Source organism: Ceratotherium simum, chromosome 18 (assembly GCF_057802395.1).
Source record: "Ceratotherium simum simum isolate JZ-2026a chromosome 18, ASM5780239v1, whole genome shotgun sequence".
Classification (NCBI taxonomy): domain Eukaryota; kingdom Metazoa; phylum Chordata; class Mammalia; order Perissodactyla; family Rhinocerotidae; genus Ceratotherium; species Ceratotherium simum.
This window is the reverse complement of record NC_141917.1, coordinates 57,390,069-57,406,689: the sequence shown is the minus strand read 5'-3', so window position 1 is coordinate 57,406,689 and position 16,621 is coordinate 57,390,069. Positions and strand designations below refer to the sequence as shown.

The window sequence follows — 16,621 nt, the reverse complement described above, 5'->3', positions numbered from 1 at the left end:
CCCTGCTTTCTCCCCAAGCTTAGTCATTCATGCACTCACTCACTCAGCGAGTGTTTATCAGGCCCCTTCTAGAATGGTGCACACCATGCACAGTGCTGTGGATGTTTTGTTACAGTTTGGAGGTCCCCAGCTTTGGGATTTGCACAGGTCTGTTCGGCTCTGATTTGAGTTCCCCGTGGGCCTTGTGTGTGGGTGCTGGGAACAGAGGGGGACAAGCAGCCATCACTCCTGCCCTCCTTCAAGAAGAGACACAGCTCCTTACGCCGAGTCTGGTGGCTGTTGCGCCAACTTATGATGAGGAGACCTGACCTGGTCAGGGACGTGAGGGCAGGCTGCCCTGCAGAGGTGGCGTTGGTGCTGACGTGGGACTGGTGAGAAGACAGAAACCAGGTGGAGGAGGCTGGCGAGAGCGTCCCAGGTGGAAGACACAGCACCTGCAAAGGCCCTGAGGAGGGAGCATCATGGTGTGCTCAAGGAGCAGCGAGGGGCCGCGGGGCTAGAGCGGAGAAAGTGAGGGAAGAGGAGGGAGATGGGGTGGAGGAGGAGGGGAAGGGCTGGAGAGCCGGGTTCTGAGACTTGGGGGGTGGGGGGTGGGGGTGTGTGCAATGTGAGAGCGATGAACCAGCAGAGGGCGCCATGTTCTAGCGCAGGAGCTGCTGGCAGCGAGTCCAGGCTGGGCTCCCCGGGCTCCCAGCCGTCCACCTTCCGCACCCCCCTGGCGGCGCGTGCAGGGTTAACTCCCCTTGCCAGAGGCGGAAACTGAGTCTCCCGTTAGGGTCAGGATCTTTTCCAGAATCAGGAAAAGGTCTGCACGTCCAGGGGCTGAAGGCACAAGCCCTCAGGTCCCAGGCTGGGAGGTGTCTAGGGCCCCATGCCCGCCCCGTTTCTTCACGGACTTCGTTGCAACATGTCACTATTTGTTGATTTGTTTGCTTGTTCAACAGCTGGGGTCGCCCCTGAATGGGGGGGCTCCTGGAGGGAAAGGATCACCCTGTGAGCAGAGTCCAGGGATGTCACCATTACTCCATTTTGCAGGAGAACAAACTGATGCCCTGAGAGGAAAAGCAATAACGTGGGTGTGGTGGTGGGTCCAGAGGGCTCCCAAGAGGGGTGAGCAGGGTCTGGGTGGGGAGGGAGATGCTCTTGGGGTGTCCGGGATGCTGGGCCCCGCCCACCTCCCCAGTGGTGGCGGGCCCTGGCACACAGCTGGACGGAGGTCCTTGGCTACAGTCCCTTTTCCCAAGAAGGGTGAGGTGGTTTGTGGGAAGCAGCCATGGGGGTTATTTATAGAGGTAACAGGAAATCCCCAGAGTCAGAACCTCACCAGGTGGCTGGACCACAGAGTCAAGGAGTGGTCTGCCATTGCTCCCTGACTGGTGCTCCGTCCCTGCCTGGCCCCCAGGGGGAGCCACCAGCCTGGGGAAGCCAGAGCTACAGGGCCAGGGCTGGAAAGAGGGAGAGATGGAGCTGGGGGGCCCTCCGGGGGAGGGAGCTGGGGCATCCAGGAGGGCTGCCTGGTGGAGGGATCTCTGGGGCTGGGCCTTGGAGGAAGAAGAGTTTGTCAAGCAAGAAAAAGGCATTCTAGTCTAAGGGCACAGCATAGATGAAGAGTCAGTGTCTTCAGTCAGAGAGTTAGACCTCCCAGATGGCTGGAGGCAAGGGCTGTACTGTGCACGGGAGGAGTGGGCACAAGAGAGCTGAGGAACTAGACTTTGTTCCCAGGGTAATGGGGAGCCACAGAGGGTGTGTGAGCAGGAGAGGGATGTGGTCAGATCCCGTGATGGGAAGATCCCTCTGGACCAGCACAGGGGCCATACTGGAGGTAGAGGCTGAGGTCCAGGTGTTGCAGGGTTGAGCCAGGACCGGGCATGGGGGCCGGTTGGAAGGGTGATATCCTGGGATGCTCTGGGTGGGAGAGAGGGACCCAGGGTCAGAGACCTGTGCCCGTGTGTCTGGGAAGTTTAGAATGATTATTAAGACACCCATTTCTCGGATGAGAAAATGGAGTCTGAGATCGACTGAGCCAATATTTGAAGCCGGGGACGTCTGGCTCCAGAACCCAACATCAGGCCTCCTGTGGTTGCTGGGCCTGGCCGGTGTCACTGTCCTCCCAGGACTCTGGGCTGCCCAGGCAGTAGGCTCAGGGTCAGGGACATCCCTGCTTCCTTGGGGCCTCCAGACCGGCCTGTCTGGGTGGCCTGGCCTGGCTGACCCCCCTGCCCTGGCTTGGTGGGGCCCCAGCCGAGTGTTTCCTGCAGCGGTGGTCTCTTGCCCGAATTTCTGTATCCAGGAAATATCGCTCCTTTGTCCCTCCTGACTAGCCGGCCCTAAGCGTGGTGTTGCCAGCCCTGGCTCCTTGTGACTCATTCCCTCTCCGTCCAGGGTCCCAGGGGATGGGCTGGGAGGGAATCAAGGTGAGAGGGGGACAAGCTGAGATTCTAGACAATTATTTGGCCATTTTTCCACAGATGGCAATTTGCTTTGTTTCCTGGAGTTTTTCTTTTCAAGAATAAAGTCCCAGGAATGGGGTTGCTGAGTCACAGGGTTTGTGCATCTTTACTTTTATTAAATATCACCAAACCAATTTCCAGAAGGGCCATGATGAGATTTGCATGTGTACCAGTCCTGTAGGAAAGTGTCCTTTTCTCTAGATCTTCACCAGCAGTAGGTATTATGGTTTTTTAACTTTTTTCCCCCACCTGCTGGGTGCAATGTGATTTCTCCACATTCCTCTCATGTGTTTTCCCCGGCTACCTGCTCACTTAGTGCTAGGCGAGTTGAAGTGCTCCCAAAGTGGAGCCCTTTCTCACAGCCCATGTTGCCACAAACACAAAACAGAACAAACGTCCTGAGACTTTTGCCATCTTGTTCCTGGAATCATTTTGGCAAGGAGGAGTTCCTGCAGTTCGTGGGGGCCGCGGTGCCTCGGCGACTGCTGGCAGTTCCTGGAGGGATCTTTGCAAACCTAGACCAACCACAGCCACAGATGGGTGAGCTGCTTTTTCAGAAACTGCTTTTTTAATATCTGCTTATCAATTATTTTTCCATTGCTCTCCACATATGGGGGGAAGCTGGTGTCCCCCTGCGTTTGTTTCAGGTTGAAGGGTCTTCTGGCCTGGGATGCTGGGAGAGGGTTCCCTGGCTTTCATCTTCTTTCTAGTCTTTTCTTGCTCACGGCCATGTCGTGCCTTTTCAAAGCAGAAATCACGACGCTGGAGCCTTCGAAGGGGTTCGATAACGTTTATTTAGTGCCACTAACATTTATACGGGCCACAGGCCGGGCTGGAAGGGAGTGAAGGGGCCGCTGTCCTCCGGGCTATGAGGGAGCCCTTGGACTAGACGCTCCCTGGCTGGGGGGCCTGGAAACTCTCAGGGGGCGGAGGTGACCGTCTTCCTGCTCTCACTTCCCGGCCCGGTGCAGGGGTGAGGAAGCGTCGGGGCGGGAGATAGGAAGCAGAGAGGGGCGGCGGGGCTCAGGGCTGTGCAGAACAAGGGTGGAAGGCCGGGGGTGCGCGGCCGGTGCGTGGACGTGCAACGTTGGGGAGGGTCGGGCAGAAAGTGTGTGTGACGTCACTGCGCCGTCTGGGACGTCCTCCGGGCCTGGGGGAGGGACTGCGGGCGAGTACGGGGGCTGCAGGGAGGACGAGCGCGGGGCGCGGGCCGAGGGCGCCCGCTTTGGTGGGTGTGCGGGAGGTCGGCTGCGGGGGCCTTGGCGCGTCGCTCTCGCTGCACCGTGTCTGCGCACAGGCGAGTCGGGCCACCCCGCGGTCCTCGAGGCCTGGGGCCTCCTCAGCCACTAGGGCAGGAAGGAGACAGGAATACAATAGTCAGCCAGACAGACGGAAGGACAAACGTCGCCCACGCCTCCTCCTACCCCGGGCCCCTTCTTGCCTGCTAGAACCCTAAGGCTCCTTCAGGGTTCAATCTCCCCTTAGACTTCTCCTTGTCGAGCCTCTCTGGGACGGTGGACTGAGATGGTACCCCCTCATTATACAGATGAAGAGACTGAGGTTCAGAGAGGCCACCTCCTGTGCTCCAGACCTCTGCTGCAGTCTGTCTGACTCTCCTTTGCTCCCTAAGGCCCTGGAGATCCTGGGAGTTTGCCCCAAAGCCCCTGGACCCCCCAGCCCCAGGCAGGGCCTCAGTCTCCCTCTTTTGTTTACACAGAACTGACCTAGGGCTGGCCCCTCACTCATTCCCAGGAGTGCTTTTCTAATGAGCCTGCCCCTACTCACATGCTCTCCGTGGCTCCCCAGTGCGCCGAGGACCAAGCCAGAACCTTTCTATCTGGCGTTCAAGGCTCCACCCAGTCTGCCCCCACCGGACCTCCCCTCAGGGACTCAAACCCTGCCAAAGTCCTTGGAAATTCCAAGAACCATCCTTTGCCTCTCCCCATGCCCCCCTTTGCAGGAGGCACCCCGCTGTCTGGAATGCCCTTCCCCCTCTTTGGCCTGGCAAAGGTTCTTGTGAGGGGTCAGCGGTTGGCGCGGAGGCTGCTTCCTGGTGGGGGAGGTGGGGGGCCTCTGGCAAGTCCCACCTCCGCTGGCCCCTCCCTTCCTTCCCTGCCTCTTCCCTGGGGCCCGAGCCAGCTCACGTTCCTGACTCTGGCACCCCCCCCCCCACCCCGCCCGGCTCCAGCCTCTGTCCTGGGGCAGGCTTCCCCTGGCTCTGGGCCAGCCCTGACATGCATTCTTCACTCCCATTGCCCACCCGCCTGCAGGGAGGGTCAGCCCTGGGCAGTGTTCAGAGATGGTGGCTCCTAAGGCCCCAGCATGGCCTGCCCTGACCAGTGCAGTTGCCTTCACCCTGGTCCCTATCTCCCACCTTCACCCCCAGTAGCGACCAGAGGGCACCTGTAAATAGGAGTCAGGCCGTGTCCTCCTCTGCTCATAGCCACAAGGCCCTGGCTGATCTGCCCCTGTTGCCTCCCTGACCTCATCTCCTCGAACTCTCCCCCTAGATTACTCTGCTCCAGCCACACCAGCCTTCTCACTCAAACTCACTGAGTGGGCCTGCCTCAGGGCCTTTGCACAGGCTGTGCTCTCTGCCTGGTGCACGCTTCCCAGGATCTGCCCCGTGGCTCCTCCTTCACCTCCTTTAGGTTTCTGCTCAAATATCCCCCTCCCTTGGGGCAGGGAAGCCTGCCCTGGCCCCTGGTGGAAAATTCCAACCTCTTTATACTCCCTCGTCCCTTTTCTGTCTCTCCCATCAGCAAGGGGCCAAATAACAGCTCTTTCATCTGGTCCATCATCGTCTCCCCCACTAGACTGAGCCCCACGAGGGTGCAGGTTTCTGTGCCCCATTCCTCCATGTCCTCAGCACCTGGCAGCTGCTCCATAAATACGGGTTGAATGAACACACGAACCGTAAGCGGGATGGCACTCAGCTGAGCGGCACTCTGTGAGCCAGCTCAGAGCCGGGCCTGGACTCCCGCCTTCAGCCTCTGAGTTGTGACTTTTGCCACCTCCAGTCACACGGCCCCAAACCAGTATTCACTTAACATTTGTCTTCACATCAACTGTGTGGTTTTTTTTAATTTAAATTGATTGCCAAAGAACACGCAGTCTTACCCAGTAAAGGAAAGCTGGTGCGCTGCCAAGAGAAAATGACTTAAAAATGTTCAATTAAAAAGCAAGACCCAGAGCCGGCATGGTGGCATGGTGGTTAAGTGCGCATGCTCTGCTTCGGCAGCCCAGGGTTCGCAAGTTTGGATCCTGGGCACGGACCTACACACCGCTAATCAAGCCACGCTGTGGCAGCATCCCATATACAAAATAGAGGAAGATGGGCACGGATATTAGCTCAGGGCCAATCTTCCTCAGCAGAAAATAAAAAAGCAAGACCCTGGGCTGGAGCCCGGCTGATGCTGGCCCTGGGTCTGCCCAAGCTTTGTGAGCACAGGAGCTTCGGAGTCCGGGGGCGGCAGGGTGAGTCTGCAGCAGCGCGGCCTTCCTCGAGGCCCAGAAGGAGTAAGAGGAGAAGGAGTCCATCTCCCGATCACGGGCTAAGTGATTTGATGCTGACCTCGGATCTGGCCCCTCCTGGGCGCATCCAAAACGCAGATGTTAGGATTCTAAGACCCAGGGTTGCCCAGTGAGGGCTGCCGAGCCGGGACTCGAGCCCAGAGCTGATGCCTGGGGCTGCTTGTCCCTGGCCCTCTCTAGGGGGAAAGCAAATCAAGGCCGGAGCCCAGCGGGCCCAGCAGGGCCCTCCCGAGAGCCTGCTGAGAGGTGGGAGGGCCAGGCCCAAGTGCAGCATTGTTCTCTCACAGGGACGTCATTCGGGGTAAACAATGTCTAGAGCTTCCCTGTTCTCAGCTGGGCCCAGACAGACCTGGGCCGGGAGCCTGGCTCCGGCTCTGACTCGCTGACGCACTACCCGGCTGATCACTTCCCTGGGGCCTCAGTTTCCTTCTCTGAGAAAGGGGATAATAATAGAACCTCCTTCCTTGCCATGATGGCTTCAGGCCAAGATGGAGAAAGGAAAACTGTTTGCTCGGACCAGGGTCTTCTCTCCGCCCTCCCGCTTCCCTCTCTGCAGGCCGCAGGAGCTGAGGGATTCCCCCCAGGCAGAGCCATCCAGAGCGAGGGGACCAGCTCTGCAAGGGGGTGAGCCCCCTCCAGAGGGCTATGTAAGAGGAGGCGCAGCGCACACGGGGCTGGTGTGGAGGGCCCTGGGAAGCTGGCGACAGACCTCTGGGACTCTGGCCCCGAGGCATGCGCTTAGCACCCTGAGGGTGAAATGGAGCCAGGCTGACAATAGTTTGCTGGCAAAGCCGTTGAAGGCACAGGCTTTGGGGTCAGAGGGATCTGACTTAAAATCCTGGGTGCCTCCCTGAGCCTCAGGTCCTAAATGACAACGGGAATGCCTGTCCCAGACTCCTAGGTCAGCGGCGTGGTCCTGCAGGCGAGCGTGGCTGCAACCCTGGAGGGGGCACAGGGTGTTCTCGGGGCCGTGAGGTCACCTTCCCTGTGACGCACAGGGTCCAACGGATGACTGGGCCCCAGGGGTGGTGAGGGGGGCACAGGCATCAAGCCATGACCAGAGTGTGTGCCAGGCACCTCTGATGCTCCCGCTGAGGCCCCTGGCCCGTGCTCCGGCCATGCGTGGACAGCACTTCACGGCGGGCACAGCATCTCCATGCCCTTGGTTTCAGAGGCCCCTTGTTTTTGTAGAGGTAGAAGGTGAGGCTCAGAGGGTGGAGTGAGAAGCCCGGGTCACTCTGCGACGCTGCTCTCCCTCCTTCCCCCCTCCACTCCAGCCACCCTCCCCCACCTTAGTCCGGCCTCTGGGCCTTTGCCCTGGCTGTTCTTTGCTGCTTGGACCCCTGTTCCTGCTGCCCTCCCCCAGGCCGTCTCCTGCCTATTTTCCAGCTTAAAGTTCCCCTCTTCACTGAGGCCCTCCCTTGCCTGTCTGGAATCCAATTGCCTGGGTTCCTGTCCCAGCTCTGCCACTCCCTGGCTGGGTTACCTGGGGCGGGATGCACACCCTCTCTGTGCCTCGCTTTCCTCATCTGGCAAGCGGGGATAACAGCAGCTTACCCACTGATTAGAGTTGTGAGGATTAAATGAGTTAATAGAGCAGAGAGCTTAGAATGGTGTTGAGCTCACAGTAAGTGCCTAATAATTGTAGGCCCTTGGTCACTCTTCTTATCATGGCTCCTTCATTGTCTCTCTTGCCCACTACTCAGGGAATTTCATGAATAGAACTGTGTGTGTCTTGGTCACTGCTGTGTCCCCAGGGCCCGGCATAGGACCTGGTATACAGCAGGCGCTTAATTAAGGAAGCAGCAAGTGTGAGATGAGTCTTCCTCCACCCCTAATCCTCTCCCCAGCCTTGTCCAAAGTCCTGAGACTGAACGTCTCAGCCTGCCCAGTGCCTCACCTGGCTGCAGCGCTGCCTATAGAGGGCCGCTGGGACTCCAGGATCCTCCTCTTGAATTCCTCCAGGCCAGCTGGGTCTGCCGAGAGAGGGAGGGGTCAGGCCCGACGAACTGCCTCAGTAGCCCCCGCCTACTGAGGTGGGGGCAGACAGGGCGGGCGACGGGGCTGGGATGGGCTACAGGTAGAAGGACCTCCCCACCGCCTGGCTCTGCCCTCTGACACTCACCGATGGGCTGGGGGTTGGGGGCAGGGCCCACAGGTCTCGGCACGGGTATTGGCTGCGACTGTGGGAAGAACGGTAGAGACAGGTTGGCAGAAGCCAGGACCCCTGAACCAGAGTGCCAGCGAGCCTTCTGCCCCTCTGTGCCCCTGGAGCCCTGGGTCTGAGGTCCTTCCAGGGCAGAAAAACAGATCCCCGTGGAGAAGCGCACACCAGATGATGATGTGCGATCACCTGCACCCACCTGCTCTCAAATGATGGGGACTCCAGGGACTGCTTCCCTTGGCAGCCCCCCAGAGACCCTACTCTGCAAGGCTGGCCTGCCTCGGTCTCCATTATAGCCTCAGTGCTACCTGACCCCAAGCCATGACCCCCACTGAGTCCATCCAACCAGCCCAGCCCCCTCCAGACTGAAGGCGCCCCGCTCTGTGAGCCTCGATCCTCAATGCCATCCGTCAGACACCCCTGAGCTAATCCCCCCAAACCTGAAATTCAAAGCCAGTTCTAATCTCTGTCACCTAAAATCTGATCCCGACGTGGAAACAGAACGTTCCTGGGAATCAAACCCTGATCTAAACCCAATCCCAATGACAAACCTGATCTGACCACAACTTTAGATCTTTGGCCCCAAGCCGTTCTCTAGACCCGGCTGCCATGAAAACTCCACCCCCCAACCCCATAACCCAGCCCCAGCCCTGGGCTCCACCACGGCCACCCACAAACACCTTCCCAATGCCATGTGCAACCTCAACTCAACCTCAGACCCCAACCTCTACCTGAAATGGAATGCCAACCCAGCCCCACCCTGAGATCAATATCCACACAGCTTCTACTCTAGACCCAGCCTTGACCCTCACCCCAACCCCAATATACCCCACCCTAACCCAGGGTCACCTAATGCTTCACCTCAAATATATCCCAACACCAGCCCAACTCAACCCCAACAAGCCACCCTAAACCCAACCAACCTCAGCTCCTAACCTGTGGCCAAGACCAATCCCAATCCTAATGCTCGTGAAATCCTAAATCCACTCTTGGCCCCAAACTTCCAATCATCTGTAGACCCACCAGCCATCTGTACCCACCTAAGCTTCAACTCCAGTTTCTTTTTTTTTTTTTTTTTTTATAGAAATGTTTTATAGAGTCAATTCTTTTTTTTTTTTTTAAAGATTTTATTTATTTTTCCCCCCCAAATCCCCAGTAGATAGTTTTATGTCATAGCTGCACATTCTTCTAGTTGCTGTATGTGGGACGCGGCCTCAGCGTGGCCGGAGAAGCGGTGTGTCAGTGCGCGCCCGGGATCTGAACCCGGGCTGCCAGCAGCAGAGTGCACGCACTTAACCACTAAGCCACGGGGCCGGCCCTCAACTCCAGTTTCAATGCTTCAACTCAACCCAATCCCAGAGCCACCGACACCCAGCCCTGTGCCCAACCACCACCCTGCATGTGACTCCTGGCCCAACTTTTAACCTTTTCTCACAATCCAAACGCCAAACTCAACCCCAACTCTGACTAATGACATCGTAGATGGAGCCCTACCCTTAATCCAGACCCGCTCTAAACACAGCAGTCCCCGAGAACTCACCTTGACCCAGCCAGAAGCACAAGTTCTGCGTTTACCTCAAGCTTCCTCAAGACCTGCCTTAGCCCACTGCCACTCCCTATCCTAACCATTGCCCCTGCTCCTTCAGCGGAGCTCAAACACATCCTAACCCTGACACCAACCTGCGGTGAGTCCCTAGTCCTAACCCTAAACCAGTTCTGAGGCCCTCCAGCTGCCCTAAACTCAACCCCAATCCTTAACCCTTTCTCAATGTCATTCCCCACTCAAACTTCACCAACCTTAATGCCGATCGAGTCCTGCGTTGATATCTAACCACAATCCAAAAGCAGCTCTGGACTCGATAGCCACCTACGTGTGATCCCCGCCTCAATGCTAAATCCACCCTCAATGCTTCAACTCAGCCTGAGCCTAAAGCAACTGAAACTCTAGACTGCTCCTCACTCAACCCTGGACCCCACCGCCACCCACCTCAGACTCCCGTCTTAACTCTACACCCTTTCTCAACGCTGTTCCCCCTTCCAAGGCCGCCCCAATCCTAACGGCAGTGAAACTCGTGAGTGAGCCCTCACTAACCCACCCTAGATGGGGAGGCTGATCTCAAACCCAGGTTCAACCCAAGGTCAGCCTCGCTGCCGACTTGGTCTCTGGCCCCGGGCCCGAGATGGCCCGAGTGCGAGGCCCCCGCCCACCTTGGCCTTGATGCAGGTGTCCAGGGCCGAGTTGCTGCCGGCCAGCTGCATCTTGAGCTGCTCCACCTCCCACTTCTTCTCCTCCAGGAGCTTGGCCAGGCTGTCCCGCTCCTTCCGCAGCACCGCCTTCTCCTCCAGCACGAGCTGGGTCTGCCGGGCGCACTCGGCCTGGAGCTTGGCCTCCCGGGCCTGAGCCTCCCTCTCCGCCTTCTCCTTGGCCTCCTGGCTGGCCCGCAGGCCCCGCTCAGCCTCCAGCTTCTGGCGCTGGAGGTCCGAGTTCTCGCGGGCCACGCGGTCGATGCCAGCCCGCAGGCTCCGGGCCAGCTCCTCCACCTTGGCGCTCATGAGGGTGGGCATGTGGTCGCAGCTCCGCCGGATGGAGGCCACCTCCGAGCTGATGGGATGGTACAGGCTGTAGCCCAGGTTGTCAAGGGTGCGCGGGATGATGGAGTCTCTCCAGAGGTTGCGCAGTTCCGTTTCAAGCTTGTCCTTGTCCAGTGGGAGGCAGAGGGCCTGCACCTTCTGCAGCCGATCCTCGGCCAGCTGCCGCTCCTGCTGCTGCTGCTCCTGGGCCCTGCCGCACTCGACCAGCTGCTGCTCCGCCGTCCGCTTGCTCAGCGTCAGCGCCTCCTTGTCCTTGGTGCACACCACCTTCTCCTTTGCCAGCTCCACCTCCAGCGTCTTGATCTTCTGGTTCAGCGTGAGAAACAAGGCTACAGGTACAAGACAATGAGACTCAGGCAGGTTGGGGGCTACCAGGAGACTGGGCAGGGAGTCCACCCCCCACTCTGCACTGCCCGTGCCACTCACCATCACAGCTCTTGTTAGTTTCCTTGAGTTGCTCCTGACATTGCTTCTCACTCACGATGATGGCGGCCATGTACCGCTGGTTGCTCATGTAGATCATCTGTTCGGATGGGACGCGGGACAGAGCTCAAAGGCTGGCCCCTGTGGGTCCCCCTGCCCCCCGGCTGTCAAGACCCTCCCGGCTGGGGCCCCAGATCCTCCACCCCGTGGCCTGGGTTGGCCTAGTCACGAGGGCGCTGCTCCTTTATAGGGGGTGCTGGTCTGATTTTCAGAAGTTGTTACAGCTAATACTTTTTGGCAACAAAAAGGAAAGGAGCACTGATACATGCTATAACTTGGATGAACCTTGAAAACGTTAATTCACATTTATGGTCAACTAATTTTTGACAAGGATGCTATTATGAGCTGAATTGTGTCCCCCCTCAAATTCATATGTTGAAGTCCTAAGCCCTCCGAATGTGACTGTATTTGGAGACAGACTTTAAAAGAGGTGACTAAGGTAAAATGAGGTCATATGGATGGGCCCTGATCCAATATGACTCGTTTTAAGAGGAAATTTGGACACGGACCTGCATAGAGGGAAGACAACGTGAAGACAAAGAGAGAAGACTGCCAGCTACAAGCCAAGGAGAGAGGGCTGAAACAGATCCTTCCTTCATGACCCTAGAAGGAACCAACCCTGACAACATCGTGATCTTGTGTGTGTGCGAAAATAAATTTATGTTGTTTAAGCCACCTGATTTGTGGTACTTTGTTAAAGCAGCCCTAGCAAACTAACACAGTGCCAAGATCATCCCATGGGGAAATAAGAGTCTTTTCAGCAAATGGTGCTGGCACAGGTGGATCTCCACATGCTAAGGAATGACCCCTACCTCACACCAGATACAAACATTAGCTCAAAATGTATCAAAGACCGAAATATAAGAGCTAAAACTGTAACTCTTTAGAAGAAAACATAGGTGTTAGCTCTGCATGACCGTGGATTGGTTTCTTGGATACGACATCAAAAGTACAAGCAACCAAAGAAAAAGAGAGAAATTGGATTTCATCAAAATTAAAAACTTTTGTGCTTCAAAGGACACCATCAAGAAAGGGAAAAGACAGGGGCCAGCCCGGTGGTGCAAGCAGTTAACTGCGTGCGCTCCGCTGTGGCACCCCGGGGTTCGCAGTTTCGGATCCCGGGTGCGCACCAACGCACCACTTGTAAGGCCATGCTGTGGTGGCATCCCATATAAAGTGGAGGAAGATGGGCATGGATGTTAGCCCAGGGCCAGTCTTCCTCAGCAAAAAGAGGAGGATTGGCAGATGTTAGCACAGGGCTGATCTTCCTCACAAAAAAAAAAAAAAAGAAAAGAAAAGAAAGGGAAAAGACAACCCATAGATGGAAAAAAATATTTGCAAATCATATATCTGATGATGGGACTAGTATCCAGAATATATGAAAGTAAATTCTCACAAATCAATAGTAAAAAGACAACCCAATTGCAAAATGGGCAAAGCATCTGAATAGACATTTCTCCAAAGAAGATATACAAATGGTCAACAAGCATGTGCAAAGATGTTCACTGTCACTGGTCACCAGCAAGTGCAAGTCACAGTGAGACACCACCTCACAACCATTAGTGTGGCTATAAGTAAGACAGAACGAGAACGGACAGTGACCAGTGTCGGCGAGGATGTGGAGAAACAGAATTCTCAGATAGTACTGGTGAGAAAGCAAACATGGGTCAGCCGCTGTGGAGAACAGTCTGTCGGTTCCTCAACAAGTTAAACATAGAATAACAATATGACCCAGCAATTCTGTTCCCAGGGATAGACCCAAGAGAAATGGAAGCATATGTCCACTCGAAAACTTGCACACAAATGTTCATAGCAGCACTAATCACAGTCATCAAAATGCGAAAACAATTCAAGTGTCCATCAACTAGATGAATGGACAAAATGCAGTCCATCCACACACTGGAATATTATTCGGCCATAAACAGGAACGAAGCTCTGACACACGCTACAACGTGGATGAATCTTGAAAATATCACGCTGAGTGAGAGAAGCCAGACAGACGCAGAAGACCACATTGTTTATGATTCTACTTAGATGAAACATCTAGAGGAAGCAAACGCACAGAAACAGAAAGCAGATTAGTGGTTGCCGAGGGCCGAGGACGGGCAGAGGGGTAGTGACTGCTAATTGGCAAGGGGTTTCCTTTTAGGGTGATAGAAATGTTCTAAGATTAATTGTGATGATGGTTGCACAACTCTGTGAAAGTACTAAAAATTATTGAACTGTGCACTTTAAATGGGTTAGTTCTATGGCACATGAATTATATCTCATCGAAGTTGTACAGTTTTTACAATACAACAAAGGCTGTGCCTTCCAAACTTTGGAACAGAACCCTCCGCAGAAATAGAACAACCACAGATATGAAGAGAGCAAAGGGTCTGCCTTTCTGCCGCTCCTCATCCTTCCTCCTTTGGAAGCTGGCCCTGTCTGTGCTAATGCCCTGGGGTTGGGGGAGGCCAGAAACAGCTCTGGAAGTTCCAGTGACTTCTGCTTTCAAAAGTCTCAGCCACAGAAGAGGAAGATCTGCAGATGTAGACAAAGTGAGATGGATCCCAACATGATGCGGAAGAGGTGTCCTTCTAGTTGGAGGAAGTGACCAAAGGGGGTCCCAGGAGGCTGCTTCTGCCACCCTGACACAGGTAGGTTGGGGCAGACCCCCAAAACAATCACTGTGTTAAACTCTCCTTTCTCTTCCTGGGTCTCAAGGCCAGAAATATAGTTACTATTGCAGAGAAGTTAAGAAAAATCGTGTTTCTTAGCACCGCCAGAACTGGGCAAAGACCAAGATTCACCTGCTACCATCAGACACACAGGGTTACTCCCCAGCATCAGCGCCCCTCCGGGGGGGCGGTGTGCAGCCCGGAACCTGAGGAGCCCCAGGGTCGGTGGAGAAAACCCTGAGAGGCTCTAGCCCAGAGGAATTTGTGAACTCGAAGGGGAAAAAAAGCTATGGTTTTCAAATTTTAAAGTTATAAAGATCCAGATTCTTAGATTTCTAATATTCTGTGAAGGGGGAGTACAGGATTCTGGGATGCGTGTGTGTGTGTGTCTAAACTTTATGATCCTGGAATTCCTAACGGCTCCTGGGCCGGATGGCCTTGCGTGTCCTGGAAGATCCTGATGGGCCAATTCCCAGGACTGAGAAACCTGAGGGCTCACTCTGGCCGGGGGGAGGCCTTAGGGGTACATGGTCCTCTTTGGGGATCTGAGGGGGACCTGCCCTGTTCTGGGGCCTGTGGGGACCTGCCCTGCCCTGTCCTGGTCTGAGAGGGGACTCATCCCATTTTGGGGGCATAAGGGGGGCCCACCCTGTCCTGGGGATCTGAGAGGACCTGCCTTGCCCTGGGGGTCTGAGAGAGGACTCACCCAATTTTGGGGGCATAAGGGAGACCCACCCTGTCCTGGGGGCCTGCAGGGACCTGCTCTGCCCTGAGAGTCTGAGAGGGGAGACACAGCCCTTCCCTGGGCAGGTCTGAGGGGGGCCGTGCACATCCTTCCTGCCCAGTGACGTGGGGCTGGGTGGTCTGAAGCCCAGAAGAGACCTTTCCTTCCCACTGCCCCCTGCCCCACCCAGCCAGGTCACCTCCTCTGGGAGAAACCGAGGCTGCCCCCGCCCAGCCTTCTCTCCTCCTGCCCCCCATCTCTCACCCCATCCCAGCCGAGGCCTGAGGAGAGCCCCCTCTCCTCAGTGTCTCTTGGCAGCAGGACCTCCCAGAGGAACCGCGTGTGTGAGAACACAGGCGACTGTTGAGTGACTTTGGCAGGAGCTGGGGGTGTGAGGGGTGCCCGTCTCCGCAAGACGCGGGGCTGCCTGTGTCTATCCCCTTGAGAAAGCTGCCTCCTCTCTCAGGCCTCCATGTCCCTGTGTGCAAAATGTTTACAGCTTCTCCCTGCCCCCTGGGAGTCAATGATGAGATAATGTTTCTGAAGCAGATGCCCAGCGTACGGCAAATATGAGCCGTTCATACTTATTATTACTGAGTAAGAACCAAATGCTCTGAGTTTTTATTTAGCCGGTTCTTACTGGCAGCTAGTACGTGCTGGGACATTCTGGACGCCTGACACATGTGAAGTCAGGGCCCAGGTCTGTTAACAGACAGGATGCCCAGTTAAACTTGAATTCCAGATAGACAATGAATAGTTTTTTTTAGGATCAGTATATCCCAAATATTGCATGAGATATACTTACTCTACAAAACATGCATTGCTTATCTACAGGGACTCCTCATGGCAAACGTAGGGTCTGGGCCATCCCCATCTCAGGGATGAGGGAGCTGAAGCTCAGAGAGGTGCTGTGCCCTGCCCGGGGCCCCAGGTGAGGGTCCGGCCCGAGGCCTTACCAGGTCGGCCTGGCACTGGCGGAAGCTGGCGTTGATTCGGTCCAGGTCGCGACGGCCGGTCATCAGCCTCTGCATCAGGGTGTCCCTGGCGCTGGTGGTGATGTTGAGCTCCTTGGACAGGTTGGCCTGGGTGGCCGTGAGCCCCACGACCTGGCTGTACAGGCTCTCGGCCCGGCGCTCGGTGGCCTGGAGGTTGGACTCGGTGCTCACGTGCGCGTTGCCGTAGACCATGAAGAGGACGAGGCCCAGGATGATGAGGGCCTGGATGAGCGAGACGAAGAGGAAAAAGTAGCGCAGGTAGTACCAGCAGCCTCTTGGGCTGCCCCCCGCCCGCGAGTAGGGCCCCCCGCGCTCCATCGCCAGCCCCATCTGCTCCCGGAGCCTGCGGCTGGGTGCCCGCGCTGCTCAGTGGCTCGTCTGCCCCGCCTGGCCCCCGCCGGGGGTGTTTATATTACTCCTCTTAATACTTCCTCTGCCTGGCTCCTTCCTGGCCGGGAGGAAACGGGGGTTGTGGGTTATCACAACACTCCCACCCGGGCTGTGAAGGATGGGGGCACGAGGCACAGCCAGGCCTCTGATTAACACTGGGTGGGGTGCCTGCGGGGTGAGTTGGCTTCCTTGGCCTCTCTGAGCCTCAGTTTCTCCCCTGCCCTTGCTCTGTGCCAGGTGCTGTTCTCAGTACTTGCTGTATATTATCTCACGTCCTCGTCCCGTCGTGTGGAGGAGGAAACAGGCCCAAAGAGAAGGGACGGCCCCTGGGTCTCACGCTGTTAGTTCACAAAGCTGGACTCACCTCCTGGCGGGCTGGCTACAGATGTGTGCCCGCTCCCAGGCAGTGCTGGTTACATGAGCCAAGCCATGCTAAGCAGGTGGCCCAGGGCGGGGCACGCTGTGAGGGCTTCCCGGAGGGCTGATCTGTGGGTGGCAGGGGTGCAGGATCCCCAAGCTGTCATCCTACTCAATGCCCCACTCACGTATGTGCTTAATAAGTGCTCTGGGAGCAGCATCACCAGCAGCAATGGCCTTGGAGCCGGGGAGAGCCGGCTCGGCCCGTGTGA

General features: G+C 56.5%; 1 protein-coding gene across 1 annotated transcript; it reads right to left on the bottom strand.

Annotated features, from left to right (window-relative positions):
• Positions 1-3,023: 3,023 nt before the first annotated feature.
• On the bottom strand, positions 3,024-15,983 carry PLVAP (plasmalemma vesicle associated protein). The gene is made up of 6 exons (XM_014781749.2): positions 15,564-15,983; positions 11,167-11,263; positions 10,357-11,069; positions 8,110-8,167; positions 7,885-7,960; positions 3,024-3,796 (listed from the first exon to the last, which is right to left on the bottom strand). The coding sequence occupies exons 1-6, from the start codon at positions 15,930-15,932 to the stop codon at positions 3,790-3,792; spliced, it is 1,320 nt and encodes a 439-aa protein (XP_014637235.1). The 5' UTR covers positions 15,933-15,983; the 3' UTR covers positions 3,024-3,789.
• Between the last annotated feature and the right edge of the window lie 638 nt (positions 15,984-16,621).

Coding starts and splice junctions, on each gene's coding strand:
- PLVAP (XM_014781749.2), bottom strand. CDS start 15,932: ATGGGGCTGGCGATGGAGCGCGGGGGGCCCTACTCGCGGGCGGGGGGC. Junction 11,264..15,563: donor GCCAGTGCCAGGCCGACCTG/GTAAGGCCTCGG, acceptor CCATCCGAACAG/ATGATCTACATGAGCAACCA. Junction 8,168..10,356: donor ACACCTGCATCAAGGCCAAG/GTGGGCGGGGGC, acceptor TTCTTCCCACAG/TCGCAGCCAATACCCGTGCC.